At 41.3% G+C, this 20,899-nt stretch overlaps 2 protein-coding genes across 2 annotated transcripts in view; both read left to right on the top strand.

Moving 5' to 3' along the window:
* The window catches only part of RLF (rearranged L-myc fusion), an 82,426-nt gene extending 73,124 nt beyond the window's left edge, over positions 1-9,302 (top strand). The window contains exon 8 of the mRNA XM_029947843.1: positions 4,167-9,302. Coding sequence (XP_029803703.1) covers positions 4,167-8,813 — 4,647 coding nt within the window. The 3' untranslated portion in view covers positions 8,814-9,302. The remainder of the gene's footprint in view (positions 1-4,166) is intronic.
* Positions 9,303-16,256: 6,954 nt separating this feature from the next.
* Positions 16,257-19,978, top strand: TMCO2 (transmembrane and coiled-coil domains 2). Its single transcript, XM_029949509.1, has 2 exons — positions 16,257-16,588; positions 19,575-19,978. Exons 1-2 carry the CDS (start codon positions 16,346-16,348, stop codon positions 19,887-19,889), a joined length of 558 nt encoding a protein of 185 aa, XP_029805369.1. The 5' UTR covers positions 16,257-16,345; the 3' UTR covers positions 19,890-19,978.
* The last annotated feature ends 921 nt before the right edge of the window (positions 19,979-20,899 follow it).

Genomic DNA, 20,899 nt, shown 5'->3' with positions numbered 1-20,899 from the left:
TCGACACATCCCCAAAGGCAAGGGAAATGAAAGCAAAACTGAACCCTTGGGACTTCATCAAGATAAAAAGCTTCTGCACTGCAAAGGATACAATCAAGAAAACTAATAGGCAACCGACAGAATGGGAAAAGATAGTTGCAAATGACATATCAGATAAAGGGCTAGTATCTAAAATCTACAAGGATGTCACCAAACTTCACACCCACAAAACAAATAACCCAGTGAAGAAATGGGCAGAAGACATGAACAGACACTTCTCCAAAGAGGACATCCAGATGGCCTACAGGCACATGAAACGATGCTCAACATCACTCATCATCAGGGAAACACAAATCAAAACCACACTGAGATACCACCTCACACGGGTCAGTGTGGCTAAAATGAACAAATCAAGAGACTACAGATGCTGGCGACGGTGTGGAGAGATGGGCACCCTCCTACACTGTTGGTGGCAATGTAAACTGGTGCAGCCTCTCTGGAAAACAGTGTGAAGGTTCCTCAAAAAACTATCCATAGAACTCCCTTATGACCTAGCAATAGCCCCGCTAGGGATTTACCCAAGAGATACAGAAATGCTGATGCATAGGAGCACATGTACCCCAATGTTCATAGCAGCACTTTCAACAATAACCAAAACATGGAAAGAGCCTAAATGTCCATCAACTGATGAATGGATCAAGAAGATGTGGTATATATACACAATGGAGTACTACATGGCAATGAGAAAGAATGAAATCTGGCCATTTGTAGAAAAGTGGATGGACCTTGAGGGTGTCATGCTGAGTGAAATAAGTCAGGCAGAGAAGGACAGAAACCATATGTCACAGCAAGGAGCTGCTTTGCTGCATACGAAACCCTGACCCAGAAGCAGGTCTTATTAGAATGGTTTAGCACCAGTTTCCCACGAACGTGCTTCCATGAGGGGCAAGGGGGCGGTCCCCTTCTGGCCCCACCCGATTCCCAGACGAGGGGCTCTCCGCACGGGATCTGGTCCCGACACGGTCCCAGCGAGCAGCAGGCCATGCGCGGCGGGGGACCAGTTACCCGAAGCCAACTGAAGCTTCGTGGCGCAGCCGTATCGTTCCGCGTGGGCGGGATTCTGATTTAGAGGCGTTCATTCATAATCCCACAGATGGTAGCTTTGGGAACATTTTTTTTAAATGTTTCTTTTGAGAGGGAGTGTATGTGAGTGGGGGAGGGGCCGAGAGAGGGGATCAGAGGTTGGGGGGAATCTTAATCAGACTCTACCTGTTGTGTCCTGCCCCGGCTGCTCCAGCCCGCGGGGCGGTGAATCCTCGTGGGTTCTTTTCCTGAGGGAGGGAGAGAAAGGGCAGGAAGGGGGACGCACAGAGAGTAAAGACAACACACGGTTTCCGATCAAGCCTCTTCTCTTTATTCAGAAAACCCCGTATCTTATAAAGGTTACAAGGTGGGAAAACAAGGCAGCTGACCTAGGTCGGTTGCTAGGAAACAGGGTTAAGGGATTAAGACTGGAGTAAAAGAGGAACCAGACTAAAGTGTTTTAGCACAGCGCCTGAGGGGGTGATACTACCCTGCCTGCAGGCGGTTGATCTTTGATCTTCTGGATTCTCCTCTGACAGGGAGTAGCGCTCCCCTGCCTATTTTGCAACTCCCCTCAGGGAATGACAAATCCAGCTAGCAAATGGCCAAGCAGCTGAAATCTTTGCCGCTTCCCACATCTACCCTCAGCGCGGAGCCAGGACTTGATCCCACAAATCGTGAGATCAAGACCTGATCTGAAATCAGGAGTCAGATGCTTAGCCAACTGAGCTACCCAGGCACCCCTCCATACTTTCCTAAATAGCCCAATCTGGATGAAATGGTAAAATCTATGAAATCACTAAGAGCACTTTTCAAAAAAAAAAAACAGACTTTATACCATTATGCATTCTGAACAGATATACCAAGAAGTTACTTGTTAAAAGTTACTTGTTACTTTAAAAGAGTAGTGAATAAATTATAGGAAATGAAATGTGTGAATTTTGAAGACATGACTAAATTGATTTTAAACCAGGTAGCTGTTGGAACAAAGAGTGGCAGGCATTTTGTACATAGGGCACATAGGATGTAGCCAAGTCAGATAAGCTTTGGAATTCAAAAAGTCTGTAAACTGGTTAAGAACTCAGATTATGCACAGATACCTGTAAGTTTAAATCCTGTTCCTTTGCTCACTAGCTGGTGACATTGGGTAGTTAACCTTCTGAGCCTTGGTTTCTTCATCTATAAGATGAGGATAATGTGTGAAAACAGTATTTGGCGTAGTGCCTAGAATGTAGTAAGTGTTCAGGGGCGCCTGAGTAGTGGCTCAGTCGGTTAAGCATCCAACTTTGGTTCAGGTCCTGATCTTATGGTTCGTGGGTTCAAGCCCCACGTTTTGCTCTGTGCTGACAGCTCAGAGCCTGGCGCCTGTTTTGGATTCTGTGTCTCCTTCTCTCTGCCCTCCCCTCCTCTCAAAAATAAGTAAACATTTATTTTTTAATGTAAAAAATGTGGTAAAGCTTCTTTTAAATTGATCTTAGTTGTTTCCTGTGTTCCTAGAACTTAGAATGAATCGTGCTCAACAAAGTATAATTGCTTAACAAATTGATTACCAATTTGAAGAGTAGAATTTATCCAGTTATTTTACATGGTATTCTGTTGAATACTGTGTGCCAACAGTGTAGTAATCACTTAATACTGCTTATTTCATTTTTATGACCATGTTAGGGAAATCTAATATTACCACTACTATTTCTATTTTATAAGTGAGGCAGCTACCACTTAGGAATTAAGAACTTGTCACTGCAGTGAAGCTGGGGTTCAAATGCAGTCAAAGTCAGACTCAAAAATGTATACCCTTGGGGTACCTGGCTGGACCAGTCTATAGAGCTTGCAGTTCTTGTTCTCAGGGTTGTGAGTTTGAGCCTCATTTAAGCATAGAAATTACTTTTTAAAAAACTTCTGTGCTTTGCATTTTAAGCCACTTTGCCATATAATCCTACTTTTCTTTGCTCGTCGTATTTTCATATTCCATTTCAGCCTCTCACATAAGTCATTTTGTATGCCTTGTATCATATATGATCAGATCGTTTTCCTGACTTCTTTATTTTAATGTTTTTTAATTTTTGAAAGAGAGTGCAAGTTGGGGTCGTGGGTAGAGGAAAGGAGAGGGGGCGGAGGATCTGAAGCAAGCTCTGCACTGACAGCAGTGAGCTCATTGTGGGGCTCGAATTCACAAAGTGAGATCATGACCTAAGTGGAAGTCCAGCACCCAACCACTCACCCAGCACCCTTTTCCCTGATTTTTTGACTACTTCCTGAGAACCTGCTGCTATAGAAAGAATTTTAAATTTTTATTGTTTTTTCCTTGGGAAGCTTGAGATTGAGTATACCTATAGTTAAAAAGTACTAATTCTTTTAGGACGAAATAGGGAGAATCATTATTTCAGCCTTGACACTTTGAAAATAATCAGCTGTTCATGACACATGAATTTCTTAAATTGAATTCAGTCTTAGACTCACTTTTATACAGCTGTTTCTTCTTTCACTCATTTAAGCCCTGTCCTTCCTAACCAGCTTAAGACAGTTCTTGTTTGGATCCTTCAGTGACCTTATTTATCCTGATTTCCTTTTAATTCACATACCTTTATAATCTATACATTTGGCATATATGTAAATTCTTTGAGAGTTAGTGCTTTAATATGCAGTGCCTTGTAAAGTTGGACGCTCTATAAATGTCCTTTCTTTGCATGTTGAGGCAAAAAGGATGGGAGCACCTGGGTGTCTCCATACATTAAGTTTCCATCTTTGGCTCAGGACATCATCTTGCAGCTCATGAGTCCAAGCTCCATGTCGGGCTCTGTGCTGACAGCTTGGAGCCTGGTGCCTGCTTTGGATTCTGTGTCTTTCTCTCATTCTGCTCTTCTCCTACTCATGCTCTCTCTCTCTCTCTCGCTCGCTCGCTCGCTCGCTCTCAAAAATAAATTTAAAAACATTTTAATATTTTTAAAAAAGAATAATCTAAATTTAACTTGGAGGAAGAAAGTTTAAAGATAAATTTAAGAACACTAAAGTTTGAGAGTATATGTCTTACCAGTGAAAGTTATGTAATACTTCCGTAATGAAAAAGAGTAATAACTTCACTCCCCTCTCCGTTTTTCTTACAGGCACAAGACGCTGGTCTCGGAGTGTCGGTTTTACTATGTGTCAGAGCTCTGCAGCTCAGATCAAGCGAGGATGAGGAAATGAAGGCATCAGTTTGCAAAACAATTGCTTGTCTTTTACCAGAAGACTTAGAGGTCAGACGAGCCTGTCAGCTTACAGAATTCTTAATTGAACCTAGTTTGGATGGATTTAATATGTTGGAAGAGCTGTATTTGCAACCAGATCAAAAATTTGATGAAGAAAATGCGCCAGTTCCAAATTCTCTCCGATGTGAGCTCTTACTAGCTTTAAAGGCCCACTGGCCTTTTGATCCTGAATTTTGGGACTGGAAAACTTTAAAACGACACTGCCACCAACTACTAGGACAAGAGGCCTCAGATTCTGATGATGATCTAAGTGGCTATGAAATGTCTATTAATGACACAGATGTTTTAGAGTCGTTTCTCAGTGACTATGAAGAAAGTAAAGAAGATAAACAATATAGAAGAAGAGATTTGACAGATCAGCATAAGGAGAAAAGAGACAAAAAGCCCATTGGTTCTTCTGAAAGATACCAGAGGTGGCTTCAGTATAAATTTTTCTGTTTGTTATGTAAGCGGGAATGTATAGAGGCCAGGATTCTTCATCATTCTAAGATGCATATGGAAGATGGGATTTACACCTGTCCAGTTTGTATTAAAAAATTCAAGAGGAAAGAAATATTTGTTCCTCATGTGATGGAGCATGTTAAAATGCCACCAAGTAGAAGGGACCGCTCTAGAAAGAAATTACTGTTGAAAGGCTCTCAGAAGGGAATTTGTCCCAAGAGCCCTTCTGCAACCCTGGAGCAAAACCAGTCATTGGATGAACAAGCCAAAGGAGAGTCTCATGAATATGTCACATTCAGCAAGTTAGAAGATTGCCACCTGCAAGACAGAGATTTGTACCCATGTCCTGGCACAGACTGTTCCCGAGTATTTAAGCAATTTAAATACTTAAGTGTGCATCTTAAAGCAGAACACCAAAATAATGATGAAAATGCCAAGCATTACTTGGATATGAAAAATAGAAGAGAGAAGTGTACTTACTGTCGACGACATTTCATGTCTGCTTTTCACCTGCGGGAGCATGAGCAAGTGCATTGTGGTCCTCAGCCGTATATGTGTGTATCTATAGATTGCTATGCAAGGTTCGGATCAGTGAATGAACTACTGAACCATAAACAAAAACATGATGATCTGCGTTATAAATGTGAATTAAATGGCTGTAATATTGTTTTCAGTGACTTGGGACAGCTTTACCACCATGAAGCACAACACTTTAGGGATGCATCTTACACATGCAACTTTGTTGGCTGTAAAAAGTTCTATTATTCCAAAATTGAATACCAAGATCACCTCTCAATGCATAATGTTGAAAGTTCAAATGGAGATGTGAAGAAACCGGTGAAACTTGAGGAGGCTGCACCAGGTGAAAAGCAAGATTGTGTTGATCAGCCCCATGTACTTGACCAAAGTGATAAATCACATTTACCAGAGGATCTTCTTTTCTGTGCTGGATCAGCTAATTCTCAAATTGAAACTGCAGAAAATCTGAAAGAAAACAGTGACAGTAATTCTAGTGATCAGTTAAGTCATAGCTCTTCAGCTTCCATGAATGAAGAGTTAATTGATACACTGGATCACTCTGAAACCATGCAGGATATATTATTATCTCATGAGAAAGTCTTTGTGCCCTCCAGTTTAAAAGAAAAATGTTCCAATGTGGCAGTTTGCTTTGATGGGACTAAGTTTACCTGTGGTTTTGATGGCTGTGGTTCCACGTACAAAAATGCAAGAGGGATGCAAAAGCATCTACGGAAGGTTCATCCATACCACTTCAAACCCAAGAAGATAAAGACAAAAGATCTCTTTCCCTCTTTGGGTAATGAACATAATCAAGCAACCGAAAAGTTTGATGCAGAACCTAAACCCAGCTCAGATACAAACAGTGACTCCCCAGATGAAGGTCTAGATCACAATATTCATGCTAAATGCAAACGAGAATATCAAGGTTATTCCTCGGAAGCTTCCATTTGTGCTTCTAAAAGGCCATGTACGGAGGATACCATGTTGGAACTTCTGTTACGCTTAAAACATTTAAGCTTGAAAAACTCAATAACGCACGGATCTTTCTCAGGGTCATTGCAGGGGTACCCATCCAGTGGTGCTAAGTCTCTTCAATCAGTTTCACCTACTATCTCAGACCTTAATTTTCAGAATCAAGACGAGAATATGCCAAGTCAGTACCTTGCACAGTTGGCAGCTAAGCCTTTTTTCTGTGAGCTTCAAGGATGCAAATATGAATTTGTGACCAGAGAGGCTTTGTTAATGCATTATCTTAAAAAACACAATTACTCAAAAGAAAAAGTCCTTCAGTTAACCATGTTTCAACATCGGTACTCCCCATTCCAGTGTCATATTTGCCAAAGGTCATTTACAAGAAAAACACACCTTAGGATTCATTATAAAAATAAACATCAAATTGGCAGTGACAGAGTAACTCACAAACTACTAGATAATGAAAAATGTGATCATGAAGGCCCATGCTCAGTAGAAAGATTGAAAGGTGATTGCTCTACAGAACTTGGTGGTGACCCGAGCAACAACTCCGAGAAGCCACACTGTCACTCTAAAAAGGATGAATGCAGTTCAGAAACAGATTTGGAGTCCTCTTGCGAAGAAACAGAAAGTAAAACATCTGATATTTCATCACCCATAGGTAGCCATAGAGAAGAACGAGAAGGACGAGAGGGAAGAGGTAGCAGGAGAACTGTTGCTAAAGGAAATCTCTGCTATATTTTGAATAAATACCACAAACCATTCCATTGTATCCATAAAACTTGCAACTCCTCCTTCACTAATCTAAAAGGCTTGATTCGTCATTACAGAACTGTACATCAGTACAACAAAGAACAGTTATGTTTAGAAAAAGACAAAGCAAGAACCAAAAGGGAACTTGTCAAATGTAAAAAGATATTTGCTTGCAAATATAAGGAATGTAACAAACGCTTCCTGTGTTCCAAAGCTCTTGCTAAGCACTGTAGTGACTCTCATAACCTAGACCATATTGAAGAGCCTAAAGTGCTTTCTGAAGCTGAATCGGCAGCAAGGTTTTCCTGTAACCAGCCTCAGTGCCCTGCTGTTTTTTATACATTCAGCAAGTTAAAGCACCACTTGATGGAACAGCATAATATTGAAGGAGAAATGCATTCAGAATATGAAATTCATTGTGATCTTAATGGCTGTGGCCAGATTTTCACCCATCGCAGTAATTATTCTCAACACGTATATTACCGACATAAGGACTATTATGATGATCTGTTTAGAAGCCAGAAAGTGGCAAATGAAAGGCTACTAAGGAGTGAAAAGGTATGTCCAACAGCTCTCACTCAGGGGCATGAACATCAGACTACCAGGAGATCATTTAATGCTAAGGCTAAAAAATGTAGTTTAATCAAAGAAAAGAAGGCTCCGATTAGTTTTAAAACAAGAGCTGAAGCCCTCCATATGTGTGTGGAGCAGTCTGAGCACACACAGTACCCCTGCATGGTTCAAGGATGCTTATCTGTGGTGAAGTTGGAGAGCAGCATAGTGAGGCATTATAAACGTACCCATCAGATGAGTAGTGCCTATTTAGAGCAACAGATGGAAAACCTGGTCGTTTGTGTGAAGTATGGTACCAAAATTAAGGAGGAGCCCCCTTCTGAAGCAGAGCCCTATATAAAGAAAGAAGAAAATAGCTGTGAGTCGGAGCACACCAAGCACAGCCATTCCCCAGCTGACAGCATGCCTGTCCAGAACCCGGATTCCCTTCATCCAGGCGAAAGGGATGGAGGTCAGAAAGGATGTACAGAAAGCAAACCAGTATTTGATGCAGACACTCTGCTCTATAGAGGAACTTTGAAATGTAACCATAGTTCAGAAACCACTTCTTTGGAACAATGTAATATAGTTCAGCCTCCTCCTTGTAAAATAGAAAATTCCATACCTAATCCTAGTGGGACTGAAAGTGGGACTTACTTCACAAGTTTCCAGCTGCCTTTACCAAGGATCAAAGACTCAGAAACTGGGCAGCAAAGTTCAGGGCAAGAAAACACTGTAAAAAATTCAACTCCTGTCCCAAAAGAGAATTTTAGGAAGCATCCACAGCCCAGGTCATTTGATTTGAAGACTTACAAACCTATGGGATTTGAATCTTCATTTCTGAAATTTATTCAGGAAAGTGAGGAGAAAGAAGATGATTTTGATGATTGGGAGCCTTCGGAGCACTTAACATTAAGTAATTCTTCACAACCCACTAATGACTTAACAGGGAGTGTTATGGCAAATAATATAGTGAATGACAATGACCCTGAAGTTGACATACCTCATTCTTCCAGTGACTCTGCAATTCATGAGAACCTGACTGCAATCCCACCTTTGATAGTAGCGGAGACAACAACAGTCCCTTCCTTGGAAAACCTGAGGGTTGTATTGGACAAAGCATTAACAGACTGTGGAGAGCTTGCCTTAAAACAGCTTCATTATCTGCGGCCAGTGGTTGTCCTTGAAAGATCTAAGTTTTCCACACCAATTTTAGACTTGTTTCCAACAAAAAAGACAGATGAACTCTGTGTAGGAAGTTCCTAAATAGCAATTTTGTTTTAGAAACAGACTGGCTCCAACACTGCAACATGGGGACAATTGCCAATTTGAACAAAGGCTGCAAACCAGCCACACCAATGTTTAGGGTAGAATAGGCTGTGTATTTACATGAATGTATAATATCTATGTCAGCAGTATTGGCTGAGTCCATTAGCTCTCCAGTTGGTTTATTGATTGGGGTTTTTTTGTTTGTTTGTTTTTTTTTGTTTATTAAAAAAAGAAATGGAACTGTACTCTTGTTTGGTGCTAATTAATACATCAAAATATATTGGGGCTTCCTTTTTCAAATTAAGTGTGCATGATTGTATATGGAACAAATACTAAGATCCCAGGGTGGGAGGGCTAGGGAAAGGGGTATGGAGTTCTTACTTGACTTGAATGTGCACCTGAGGGTGCTTTGTGTAATATATTGTACACTACAGCATCTTATATTTTTTGAGTTGAGTTTCAATAAATTACAATTTTTCACCCATTTCTTGTTTACTCATAATGAGTTTTCATGCCATGCATTAACTGAAACTGCATTGCATTTTCTGGAATGTGCACTTATATGTTACCACAGTAGTTTTTCGTTTCTTATTAACCAAGTCATTCAAATCAAGTTTCTTTCCGAATGACTGTTGTCTTAAAGTTTTTGTGCAGAGAAACTTCTGAAATTGCATAATTAGCTCTGAGGGTCAAGAGCGCTCCCGAAAGAGGATGCCCAGGAGTTGTCCAGGCATAAAGAATACCAAGGAGAACATGAAGGGCATAGATGGATGCAGTCATGTTTCCAGGGAACTACAGAGAATGTGGTAGGCTGCAATGAAAGGGAAGCACTAGGGTGGATGAGATGACTGTACAGATAGACGGGCAGGGACCCAACCATGAATTCTGTCAAGTTTGGATTCGAGTCCACAGGCAGCTGAGAGCCTTTAAAGGATTTGAACAAAATAGCATGATGTTAATTGCAATGTTAAAAACAATTTGTAGATCGCTTGAAGTGTTTGTGATTTGAGGGGCCGAGAATGGAAACAGTAGATATTAAAGACGTTGAAGTAACTGAGGCAAGCCTGATGAGAGTTATGCTATCAGTTGGAGCACAAGGAAGAGGAGATGAAATTTAAAGAGAGGGTTGGATGTCACAAAAAACGTTTTGAGGAAAACATTTAGTAGTGATACATCCAGTTGAGGTTGGAATACAAAAGGAAGAAATGAATTTGGGGGAAGATGATGTAATGTCAAGGTGAGCTTGGTCTTTGGATGTGTTGAATCTCAGTGGTCAGTGAGCCCGGTATGTCTAATGACAAAGCAATGTGTTCTTAGAAATACAGCAGCTTTATTCTCTATTCCTTGTAAAGTTCTGTCACTTTCATTAGCTAGCAATGACGTTACTCAGATACTCCTGTGGTTAGGATTTTAAGACCTTTTCTCCGACCCTTAAAACCTAAGAGTCTTAAGAGAGAGAGTGTGTGTGTGTGTGTGTGTGTGTGTGTGTGTGTGTGTGCGTGTGTGTGCGTGCACATGCGTGCATACACACACACACACACAGACGGTGCCCAAATGGTTTCTTGGTTCAGATCCTAGTAGGTAACATGAGGTTCTCAAATAAGAATCTTTTGAAAGAAAAAATGGCAGAAACAGTGGACAGTGGAACATCTTAGAGGCTGAAGCTACTACTGACTCCTTGGGACCTTTAAGCTAATTTCTTTGGGCTTCAGTTTCCTCACCTGTAAAGTGAAGAGGTATGGGATATCATCGTGAAAGATCACTTTCTGTGATCCAAGCATGAGAAACTGAGCCTGAAGCTGATGGCTTCCGTTTTATAAAGCCCAGGATAAGAGAAGGTTACTAATTTGAGAAGTCTGAACCACATCCATTCAACCACTCCTAACTTCTTCCCCCGGAAAAAGCCAAGTGAATCCATTTGTAGTGAAACCAAACCCTAATTTTCAGAACGCTATTGAAAGTTTGCTTCAAGTACAAGTCTAAATGGTTCATCCTAAGGTTATTTTCTATTCTAGTTGGAGCATCTTCATTTGATTTTTATTAAAGACAATGTTTTATATTAAACCCAGCATATGTCATTCAGAACGTCAGAGAGGTATTTTTGTAGCTTTTTGTACTGTCATTTTTACTTGATGTGTCTTTGGGATTTGTCCAAATGCTGGCGCAGACCTGGAAGCATTGACTTTGTTTTCAATTCAAGAATGCCTGCTAAATGATGGGTAGAAATTGAGAGTACTAGACACTTTTATTCTATCCTTTTACCCAGAATTCTTACTTCAGTGTTCCCCATGTTCATGAACATGTGTGAAAAAGCATGGGGGGAAGTGGGTGGGGGATGATGGAAAAGAGAGTTTTTGATTAGCGTTCCATCCCAAACCTATCTTCCCTCAGTCCCAGGTTGCCTACATCTGCCCTGCAATGCCAAGGACATAGTCATTGGAGGATGACTTAGTTAAACCAGTTATTTTAAGTGCACATATTTAAAGACCGTTTCAGATGCTTTGAAAAGATAAAAATGCAAAGTAAATTTCTGAAGGCCTCTGGTGGTGTCAAGCTTTCACGTGAAGGCTGGGGTAGCTAAGACATTAATCGAAGTGTGGCAGTGGACTGGCAGCATGGCATCGCCTGGAGCTTGCTAGAAATGCAGAATGTCAGGCCCTACTCCAGACTTCTGGGCCCAAATCTACATTTGAATAAGATCTCTAGGTGATTCATAGGCATAGAAAAATTTGAGAGGCAGTGGCCTAGAATACAAAGTGGAAAGTACTTTAAGAATTCAGGATAATTACACTTTTTTTAAAGCACTTTACATAAAATTATCTTGTTGAATTTTCATAACTTCATAAAGTAGGTACAGTTACCCTTATTTGGCAGCTAAAAACTTAGGATAGAAATGAAGTGTTTAGCCTAGCTGATAAAAGCTAGGAATAGGAGCCTAGTTTCCAATCTTATCTGACAAAGGATATCAGGGAGGGGAAGTTAATGTGAAGGAAGAAATTAGAAGGTTGCAGGTGGCACTTAAAGGACCAAGAACGCCATAGCTGTGTAATTAAGCTGAGCGTATTGTTTGTGAAAATGAATAATGGAGAATAAAGTTTGAAGTGTAAGTAAAAGCCAGGTTATGCAGATCCAATGCCAATCATACATCTAGTACTGACATTTTCTCATTTGAGCAAAGAGGAAAACTGGTTCATACAGTTTCTGTGAGTAACTTGTAACCTGTGAAAAAGTCCATTTTTCTCTTGGAGAGAAACTTCTCAAAGGCACAGAAGTTTCTCAGTCCCTTCTCCCCACCTGCCACCCCTCACAATAGACTGTGACAGGCCCTGGATTTATACTGCTGACGCAGGCAAAGCCTCCTATTATGTAGAGCTGAGTCTGGAAAGGGACCTGCTCTAGTCTGACCTGCTTGGTCTATGCCTGCAAGAATAGATTCTGTGACAGACTACTTTTGGAGGTCTGAACCACTTTGAGGAAGGGAACCAGGATAGTCAGGAGATTTAAAAACCTGTTGATCTGTATTTGACAGGTTTGGCCTGGAAAAGAGAAGATTGGAGGCACAGGAAAGCTATAGCCAAGTATTTACTAAGCACGTACTATCTGCAGGCTCCTGAGTGTTGAACACGATGCAGTGAGTTTCCTGCATCATGGAGATTAGAGTCTAGTAATGAAGATAGTAAACAAAACACTACATAAAGTGCTACAAAAGAATCTGTGGCTGTGGTAGCCCCCCACCCCCTGCCCCTTCTCCCAAAAAGGCCAGGAAGGGCTTCCTTGAGGAAGCCATGTTTGAACTGAAACCTGAAGAATCCATAGAAATTAGCCAGAGAGGGTAATCCTATTGTGTGGAAAGGCTTTGTGGTGTGTTCATGACATTGACCAGTCTGAGATTGCTAGTGCTGAGAGAAAAAATGGGAAGGGGAAAGGAGAGAAGGTTGGATAGATCGGTAAGCAGTAACCATATTTTAGTGCCCTGTAACCAGCCTTTAGACTTCGGGTTTTGTTTGAAAGCCAATAAAGAACCTTTTGAAGGCTTAAGAGTAAGCATTGCATGAGTCATAAATTGCAGTATGTAAGTCAAAAAGTCTCAATACAGTTTGATGTGGAAGTGACTGTTGGCTGGCCAGGTAGACAGGTGAATGGATGACACTACTAAAGGTGGGCTAAGGGGCACCGGGATGGCTCAGTCAGTTGAGCATCAGACTTTGGCTGAGGTCATGATCTCAGACTCATGACTTTGAGCCCTGTGTCGGGCTCTGTGCTGGCAGCTCAGCTGGCATGCTCTGTCTCTCAAAAGTAAATAGACATCTAAATAAACAAGGGTGGGCTGAAATGTCTTGCATAGTGATCATCATTGGAGATGTCAGGTGTCTAAGAAGGGAGTCAAACTATAAATGGGTTTTTAAAGGTATGTTATACTATGGAGATTTACAATACCTTGCATTTGGTTGTAAATGTCACTACAAATAATAGTTTCACTTATCTCTATAGGTAGCTTATTCTTTTACACAAATTTTCAACTTCTCATTACAGGCCTACAAGGTAGAAATTACTCTCATGTCACAAGGTATTAAGGCTGGAGTTAAGTAATTTGCTCAAGATAACAAGGTTAGTGAATAGGAGAGCCAAAAATTTTTAACCCAGATTTATTGTACTACCAAAGGCCTATCCTCTTAACAGTTACTCTGTAAAGATTCTGTCCAGGGGTACCTGGGTGGCTTAGTTATGTGTTCAACTCGAATTCAACTCATGTCATTGTCTATGGTTCATGAGTTCCAGCCTTGCATTGGGCTGTATGCTAACAGTGTGGAGCCTGCTTGGGATTGTCTCTCTCTTTTCTTCTCCCTCTGCCCCTCCCCCACTTGCGTGCACTCACTCTCTCTCACTCACTCTCTCTCAAACTTATAAAAAGATTCTACCTAAACAAGTACACAAATGTGGTAATAGGCACTTGATGAAATAGGCCATAAAGATATTTAGAATTCTTCCAGGGGACTTTGAATTCATCTAATATTTTATTTAAAAAAATTTTTTTAATGTTTATTTTTGAGAGAACGAGAGTGTTTGACCAGGGGAGGCACAGAGAGACAGGGAGACACAGAATCTGAAGCAAGCTTTAGGCTCTAAGCTGTCAGCCCAGAGCCTGATGGAGGGCTTGAACTCATGAACCATGAGATCATGGCCTGAGCCAAAGTAGGACATTTAACAGACGGAGCCACCCAGGTACCACTCACTTAATATTTTGATGTCTACTATGTCCCAAACCTTTAGGGGTATAGTAATCAATAAAAGGGACATGGTCCCTGTCTTCAAGTTGATAATATTCAGGAAAGACAGATGTTAAGCCAAAAATTGCACAAATAACTATAATTGTGTTAAGTGCTTTGAAAGTAATGTGAGAGATGCCATATAACAGGGGGAGTCTAATCTAGTATAGAATCTCAAGCAATGATTTTGTTGTCACAGCCCCATCTTTCTCCAAAAAGTTTCTGATTAGCATTCTTTAATGGTTTCTGACCTATGTTTAACCTATAATAGTCAAATCCAAAGTTATATCTGAGTCCCTTTGCCATGCTAAACAAGATTCTGTGTTTAGTCACTAGCAGACTGTGGGTTTAACGTCAATAGCAGTCAGTCCTCAACCAGTAGGTCATTTCATCCTGCCACAAGTACATTTCCAACAGCACTCTAGACTCTATTTTCTGGATGGGTTTCTGACACCTCAAGTAACTTGCCATATCTCCGCTTCTTGCAAGAACAAAACCGTTATTCCTCCTCTACCAGGCCTCCCTGTTGCTATCCTTTCATCTAGAATGAGCAAATTGGAATAGCATCAGACAATATTTTTCTAAAAATTGTCATAACTGACCCCTTTCTTCCTTTTTGTGCCTCTCCCTCCTCTTGGTGCAAACCCACTTTTGGATTCTTGGCTGTCTTCACAATTGACCTCACAGTTTATACATTTTGTGTGTGAACTCCTTTCATGTAAGTTTTTGGATACAGACTATACATTTTGTATTTCCGCACCTCCTTACTGAAAGTAGATAGGTACTAGTCAGTAAATAATTGATTTGATAACATGCAATATAAGTTACTGTGCAGCATGCTACAGTTTACAAAGTGTTTAAAATATTATACCATTTAGGAGCTCCTAGGTGGCTCAGTCCGTTAAGCCTCTGACTTCAATTCAGGTCATGATCTCGCGGTTTGTGGGTTCGAGCCCCACATCAGGCTCTGTGCTGACAGCTAGCTCAGAGTCTGGAGTCTGTCTTTGGATTCTGTGTCTCCCTCTCACTCTGACCCTCCCCTGCTCACTCTGTCTCTCTCTGTTTCTTAAAAATAAATTATAAAAACATTAAAAATTTAAAAAATATTATGCCATTTGTTTCTTTCTTTAAAATTTTTGGGGGCACCTGGATGGCTCAGTCAGTTGAGCATCTGACTTCAGCTTAGGTCATGATCTCACACTTCTGAGTTTGAGCCCTGCGTTGGTCTCTGTGCTGACAGCTCAGAGCCTGGAGCCTGCTTCAGATTCTCTCTCTCTCTCTCTGCCCCTCCTCCAGTTGCAAGCACGCTTGCTCTCTCACTCTCTCTCAAAATAAATAAACATAAAAACACATTTAGCATAAAAATTTTTAATGTTTATTTTTGAGAGAGAGAGGAGGGGAAAAGTGGAGAGAGAGAGAGACAGAATCTGAAGCAGGCTCCAGGCTTTGAGCTGTCAGCACAGAGCCTGGTGAGGGGCTCGAACTCATAAACCCATGAGATAATGATCTGAGTCGAAGTGGGATGTTTTACCAACTGAGCCACCCAGGCACCCCCCATTTGTTTCTAATATAAACCTTGCAAAGGATGTGGCATCCCCGTCTGTAAACAGATGAGCAAAATGAGGCTTAAATATGTTTAAAGTCTTCCCAAAGATCACAACTTCTAAACAATAATGACATGTGAAAAAAGGGAATGCTACAAAATAATCCAGTAATACCCCCCGCTCCATGTTGACCTAATCTCTAAAGCGCAAACTATTCACTCTCCAGGAAAGCTTTCTTTAAATCCTCAAATTAATTAACCTCAGCTAATACTTGCCGTCTCTTCAGTGTGTTGTTGGAAGTGTTCTATATCTACACTCTCCAAGAAAGTGACCACCAGCCACAGTGGCTACTTACATTTAATTGTAATTAAATAAAATGTAAAATTCAATTCTTTGGCCACACTATCCACATTGGACAGAGCAGGTATAGAATATTCCCATCATTGCAGAAAGTTCAATTGGACAGTGCTGGGCTAGAGCTGGAACCTGCCAAAGATCAGAGAAAGCAGTATGACTGAACTGAAAATCCAGTATCTGCTTTGTTCTGAGAAAGTACACTGGGTGGGTGGGAGGCGGGCTGATCTTGGGGACAGTGACCTCACAATGTACAGTTCACAGTGGCTCCAGAACACCTCGCGCTAAGGCCACCCTCCCTAGCCCATATCTAGGTTCCTGAAACTTCTGCACATGTAGTTCCTGAAGCTGCTGTCTTATCAAAATGTCAACATCTTCGTCTTCATCTTCTGTCTGGGACAACCTTGTAGAATATCTCTCCCTGAGCTCAATATGGAACTGGCTACAAGCAACTCTTCTGGGAGAGACTAATCCACCTCAGCAAACAAATTTTGGAGTACTAGATACTCTTGCCCCAGCCGTGCAAGTCATCCTGGGGATTTCCTTTTTGCTTTTCTTGGGAATAGGAGTATATGCCCTATGGAAACGAAGTGTTCGGTCAATTCAGGTTATACTCTTTTGTTATCTAGGAAGTTAAATAGTTATAAGTTGGAATTTGGTTAGTTCTCTCCCACATTGCTCCTATGCGTATGTTAAAGACCATTCAGATGAGCAAAGATGAACCCTAATCTCTGAAATTGGTTAAAACTAGGTTATCCTTAAAAGCTGTTGCCAATTAGGTTCTGAGCATAAATGCCCTCTCTCTCGCAGTGGTCTTTGGCTGGTTTTAGAATAAAATGGATCAAACAACTTTATAAACTGAGAAGGCAGCTTAACCTCAAACTTATTTGATCACATATTCATCGTTGACTTTCTGCTGTGTGCCAGACACCATGAGGGGTACCTTTTAATAGAATAGGCATTCCAAGGATAATTGGGACCTTGGGTTTGACCTTTGTGTTCTTACTGTGACATTGCTCTGTACCTGACGTCAAGGCATGTATATTCGTTTAGGCATCAATATTTTCATTATTTCTTTGTTTTAACAGTATCAGGCTTGGGCACCTGGGTGGCTCAGTCCGTTAAGCCTCCGACTTCAGCTCAGGTCAGATCTCACGTTCGTGGGTTTGAGCCCCGCGTCGGGCTCTGTGCTGACAGCTAGCTCAGAGCCTGGAGCCTGCTTCCCGTTCTGTGTCTCCTTCTCTCTCTGCCCCTCCTCCTCTCATGCTCTGTCTCTCTCAGTATCAAAAATAAATAAAACATTGAAAAAAAATTAAAAAAAAAAAACAGTATCAGGCTTGGGCACCTGGGTGGCTCAGTCCATTAAGCATCTGACTATAGCTCAGGTCATGACCTTGCAATTCGTGAGTTTGAGCCTCACGTCAGGCTCTCCACTGCAAACACAGAGCATGCTTCAGAGCCGGTCTTCCTCTTCCTCTGCCACTCCCCTGCCTACTCTCGCTCTCTCACTCTTGCACTCTTTTTCTCTCTCTGTCACAAAAATAAATAAATAAAACATCGAAAAAAACCACAACAATATCAGGCTCAATAAATATACAGGGATTCTTTGGGGGAATGGGAGCATAATTGGCTGGGATTGTAAGAAACATTTAGGATTTTACATACTTCTTATCACCAGTAATAACAACTTCATAGTTTGGTCATCAACAATAATAGCTATATTACAATATAGTCAAAATACTTTATTTTTTTAATGTTTATTTATTTTTGAGTGAGAGAGAGAGAGAGAGAGAGTGCACGAGCGAGCTGGGGAGGGGCAGAGAGCTCGCGAGAGAACCCCAAGCAGGCTCTGCCTCTCAGCACAGAGCCCGATGGGGGACTCTAACCCATGATCCGTGAGATCATGATCTGAGCTGAAATCAGGAATCTGCCGCTTAACCAACTGAGCCACCCAGGGTCCCTCTAATGTCTTTTTTAAGTTTATTTGAGAGACAGAATGTGTGTGCAAAAGTGTGCTAGTGGGAGGGGCAGAGAGAGAACAAGAGAATCCCAAGCAGAACCCATGAACCATGAGATCATGACTTGAGCCACAACCAAGAGTCAGATGCTTAACTGACTGAGCCACCCAGGTGCCCCTAGTCAAAATACTTTTATTTTATTTTATTTTATTTTATTTTATTTTATTTTATTTTATTTTATTGTCATATAGAGGTTTCATTTTCATTATCATCTCCATATTGTAGGCAAGCGAACTTGGTTATCACTGAACCAAGTTGATATAGATTGTAAAAACTGGCAAATCTGAGATTTGAACCCAAATTTTAGGATTCCAAACTCAAATCTCCAAAATCTCATTTAACATAATCTAACTAACAAATCCCAACAGGGATATGTGTATACACACACTTCAATTAGCTAATAGAAGAATATAAGGTAAAAATCCCAAACTATTTTCTATAATTCTGGGTTCTGCTCTTGTTTAGTTAATGTTCAGCTCAATTAGGTGAATTCATAGCATTTCAGACACCTCAGCCAAGAAAAAGAGGTAGTAAAACAAGTGGTTAATAGCAAGGGCTCTGGAGTTGGACTGCTAGGGCTCAAACCTTGGTTCCATTACTTGCTGTGTCAAATGAGAGCGACCAGCCTCCAAAACCCCACTTTCCTTATCTGTAGAATGGGGTTGCTAACAGTGCCTCTCTCAGAATTGTAGTGAGGGTTAAAGGAGATATTGTGTATATAAAGCTCAGCACACAGTAAGTATTCAGTAAACAAGGCCAGGTATCATAATAAGGAAGAAAGATGATTGGCTTTTTTTTTTTTATCTTGACAGGAATCTGTCCTAGATCATTAAATTTTTCTTCCCTCATGACCAGGAAAATCTAGTTTTTCAGACCACTGTGTCCTGAGGGAACATACACAGAAGTCAAAATCCCTGGGTTTCAGTCCCGGCTCTACCATTTCCAAGTATATGACCTTAGACAACGGCAGAGTCCCAACTGGAAGATATTTAAATGGCTACCCAGTTCTGGGTTTTTCCTACTTAAATAGGTCAGGCATAGGCAAAACACCCTCCCAGCACAGATCCCTGCATGGGACAAATTTTTAGTGAACGGTATCTATTATTATCATTTTTACTAATTAAATGTAAATAATAATCTCTGACCTGCCTATCACTCCATTTTGTGGTGAAGATCAAAAGACGAAGTAGATGTGAAGATGTTTTGTTAAACAGAAGCCTCAGGGGGCGCCTGGGTGGCTCAGTCGGTTAAGTGTCCGGCTTCGGCTCAGGTCATGATCTCACTTTCGTGGGTTCGAGCCCCGCGTCGGGCTCTGTGCTGACAGCTAGCTCAGAGCCTGGAGCCTGCTTCCGATTCTGATTCTCTCTCTCTCTCTGACCCTCCCCTGATCATGCTGTCTCTGTCTCTCAAAAAAATAAATAAAAAAAACCATAAAATAAAATAAACAGAAGCCTCAGCATAGGAATGAGGGATTATTGTTACTATTAGGTTTTTCTTTTGATTTGATTCTGTTAGTAAGCTGAAGCATTCAGGTGAATAAACAAGTAACATTCAACTTCTGTTGCTTTATTTTAGAAAATATTGTTGTTTGTAATCACTCTCTACAAACTTTACAAGAAGGGCGCAGAATTTTTTCAGGCTTTGCTGGCCAACACAGAGGGGAACGCTCTGCCACTTCAAGACAATAATTTATTCCTGTCCTTGGGTCTGCAAGAGAGAATTTTGAAAAAACTTCAGACAGTGGAAAACAAAGTGAAGGACCTGGAGGGGATGATCATTTCTCACAAGCCCGCCACGAAGAGGAATTGCTCCTCTGAGCCCTATTGCAGCTGCTCAGACTGCCAGAGTCCCTTGCTCACCTCAGGGTTTACTTCCACATCTGAAATGTGATGGAGTCCAATCTTTTCCAGAAAAGCACTGTTCTTTCCCTCATGTGTGTGGTGGTGTATCAATAAAGATAGAGACCTATATTGAAATTACCCTGCAAAGACTAGCTCTCTATCCGCTCGGGCCCAGCTTCTGCTTCTGTGTGTGGTGGGGTAATGTGGGGTATAGTAGTAATTATAAATGTCTCAGATAATGACATCACTTGGTAGGCTGGAGACCATAACAGGCATATTTCGACAAGGATAGCCAAACCAGAATGTGTGGGATGGGAATAGAAAGGAAAGTGGGTCAGGGATACAACCTTGAGCTCCATGCTGAAGAGGTTGGATTGGATACAATAAATGCAGCAAGAAAGTGTGGTTTACGGGCAATGCTGTGGACTGTCCTGTAGAGGTAGGCTGTCTCTCGTGCTGGTCTTCGGTCTAAAGGTAAGTAATGTGGTCCAGGAGTCTGTCTGCATTAATTACTCAGAGGTGGAGAAGGGTGGGGTGGACAGAAAGGACACTTTAATTTTATCCAACTTTTATTGATACTCTGGGCTAAGCATTATAAACCATCGGAATCCGTCCTGAGTGCTTCAGGAGCACCCAGTTTGGCTAATTGAGCAGGTAGTTTCAGAACAAGGAGTTCTGTATAATACAGTGGGGTCATACCATCTTGAACTTAGCTGAATTCTCCTATGTGAATCCCAGCTTGGCAGGGAGGGAAGGAGGCACCTACCTGCCATTTCACTTGATGGGTGTGCCCCCCCCACCCCGGGCCCCACTGAGGGCAAGGGATGGTAGGAGATCATCCCCTTAGTAGGTGGGTCTCAAATTCCACAAGCCTAATAGTGTGTGCATTTTTGCCACAATAAATGTGATTACAGTCATTGAAATACTTTGTAACTATCCACTACCTAAATGAAATACTTCATTTGTGCAAAGAAAGCAGCAGTGATTTAATGCCATCCTAGAGAAAAACTGGCAGTGCTGTTCAACAGGACACAGTGTAACAATCTCCCAGCCTGGCAT

This window comes from Suricata suricatta, chromosome 8 (assembly GCF_006229205.1).
Source record: "Suricata suricatta isolate VVHF042 chromosome 8, meerkat_22Aug2017_6uvM2_HiC, whole genome shotgun sequence".
Taxonomy (NCBI): Eukaryota; Metazoa; Chordata; class Mammalia; order Carnivora; family Herpestidae; genus Suricata; species Suricata suricatta.
This window is presented reverse-complemented; position numbering and strand designations above follow the sequence as displayed.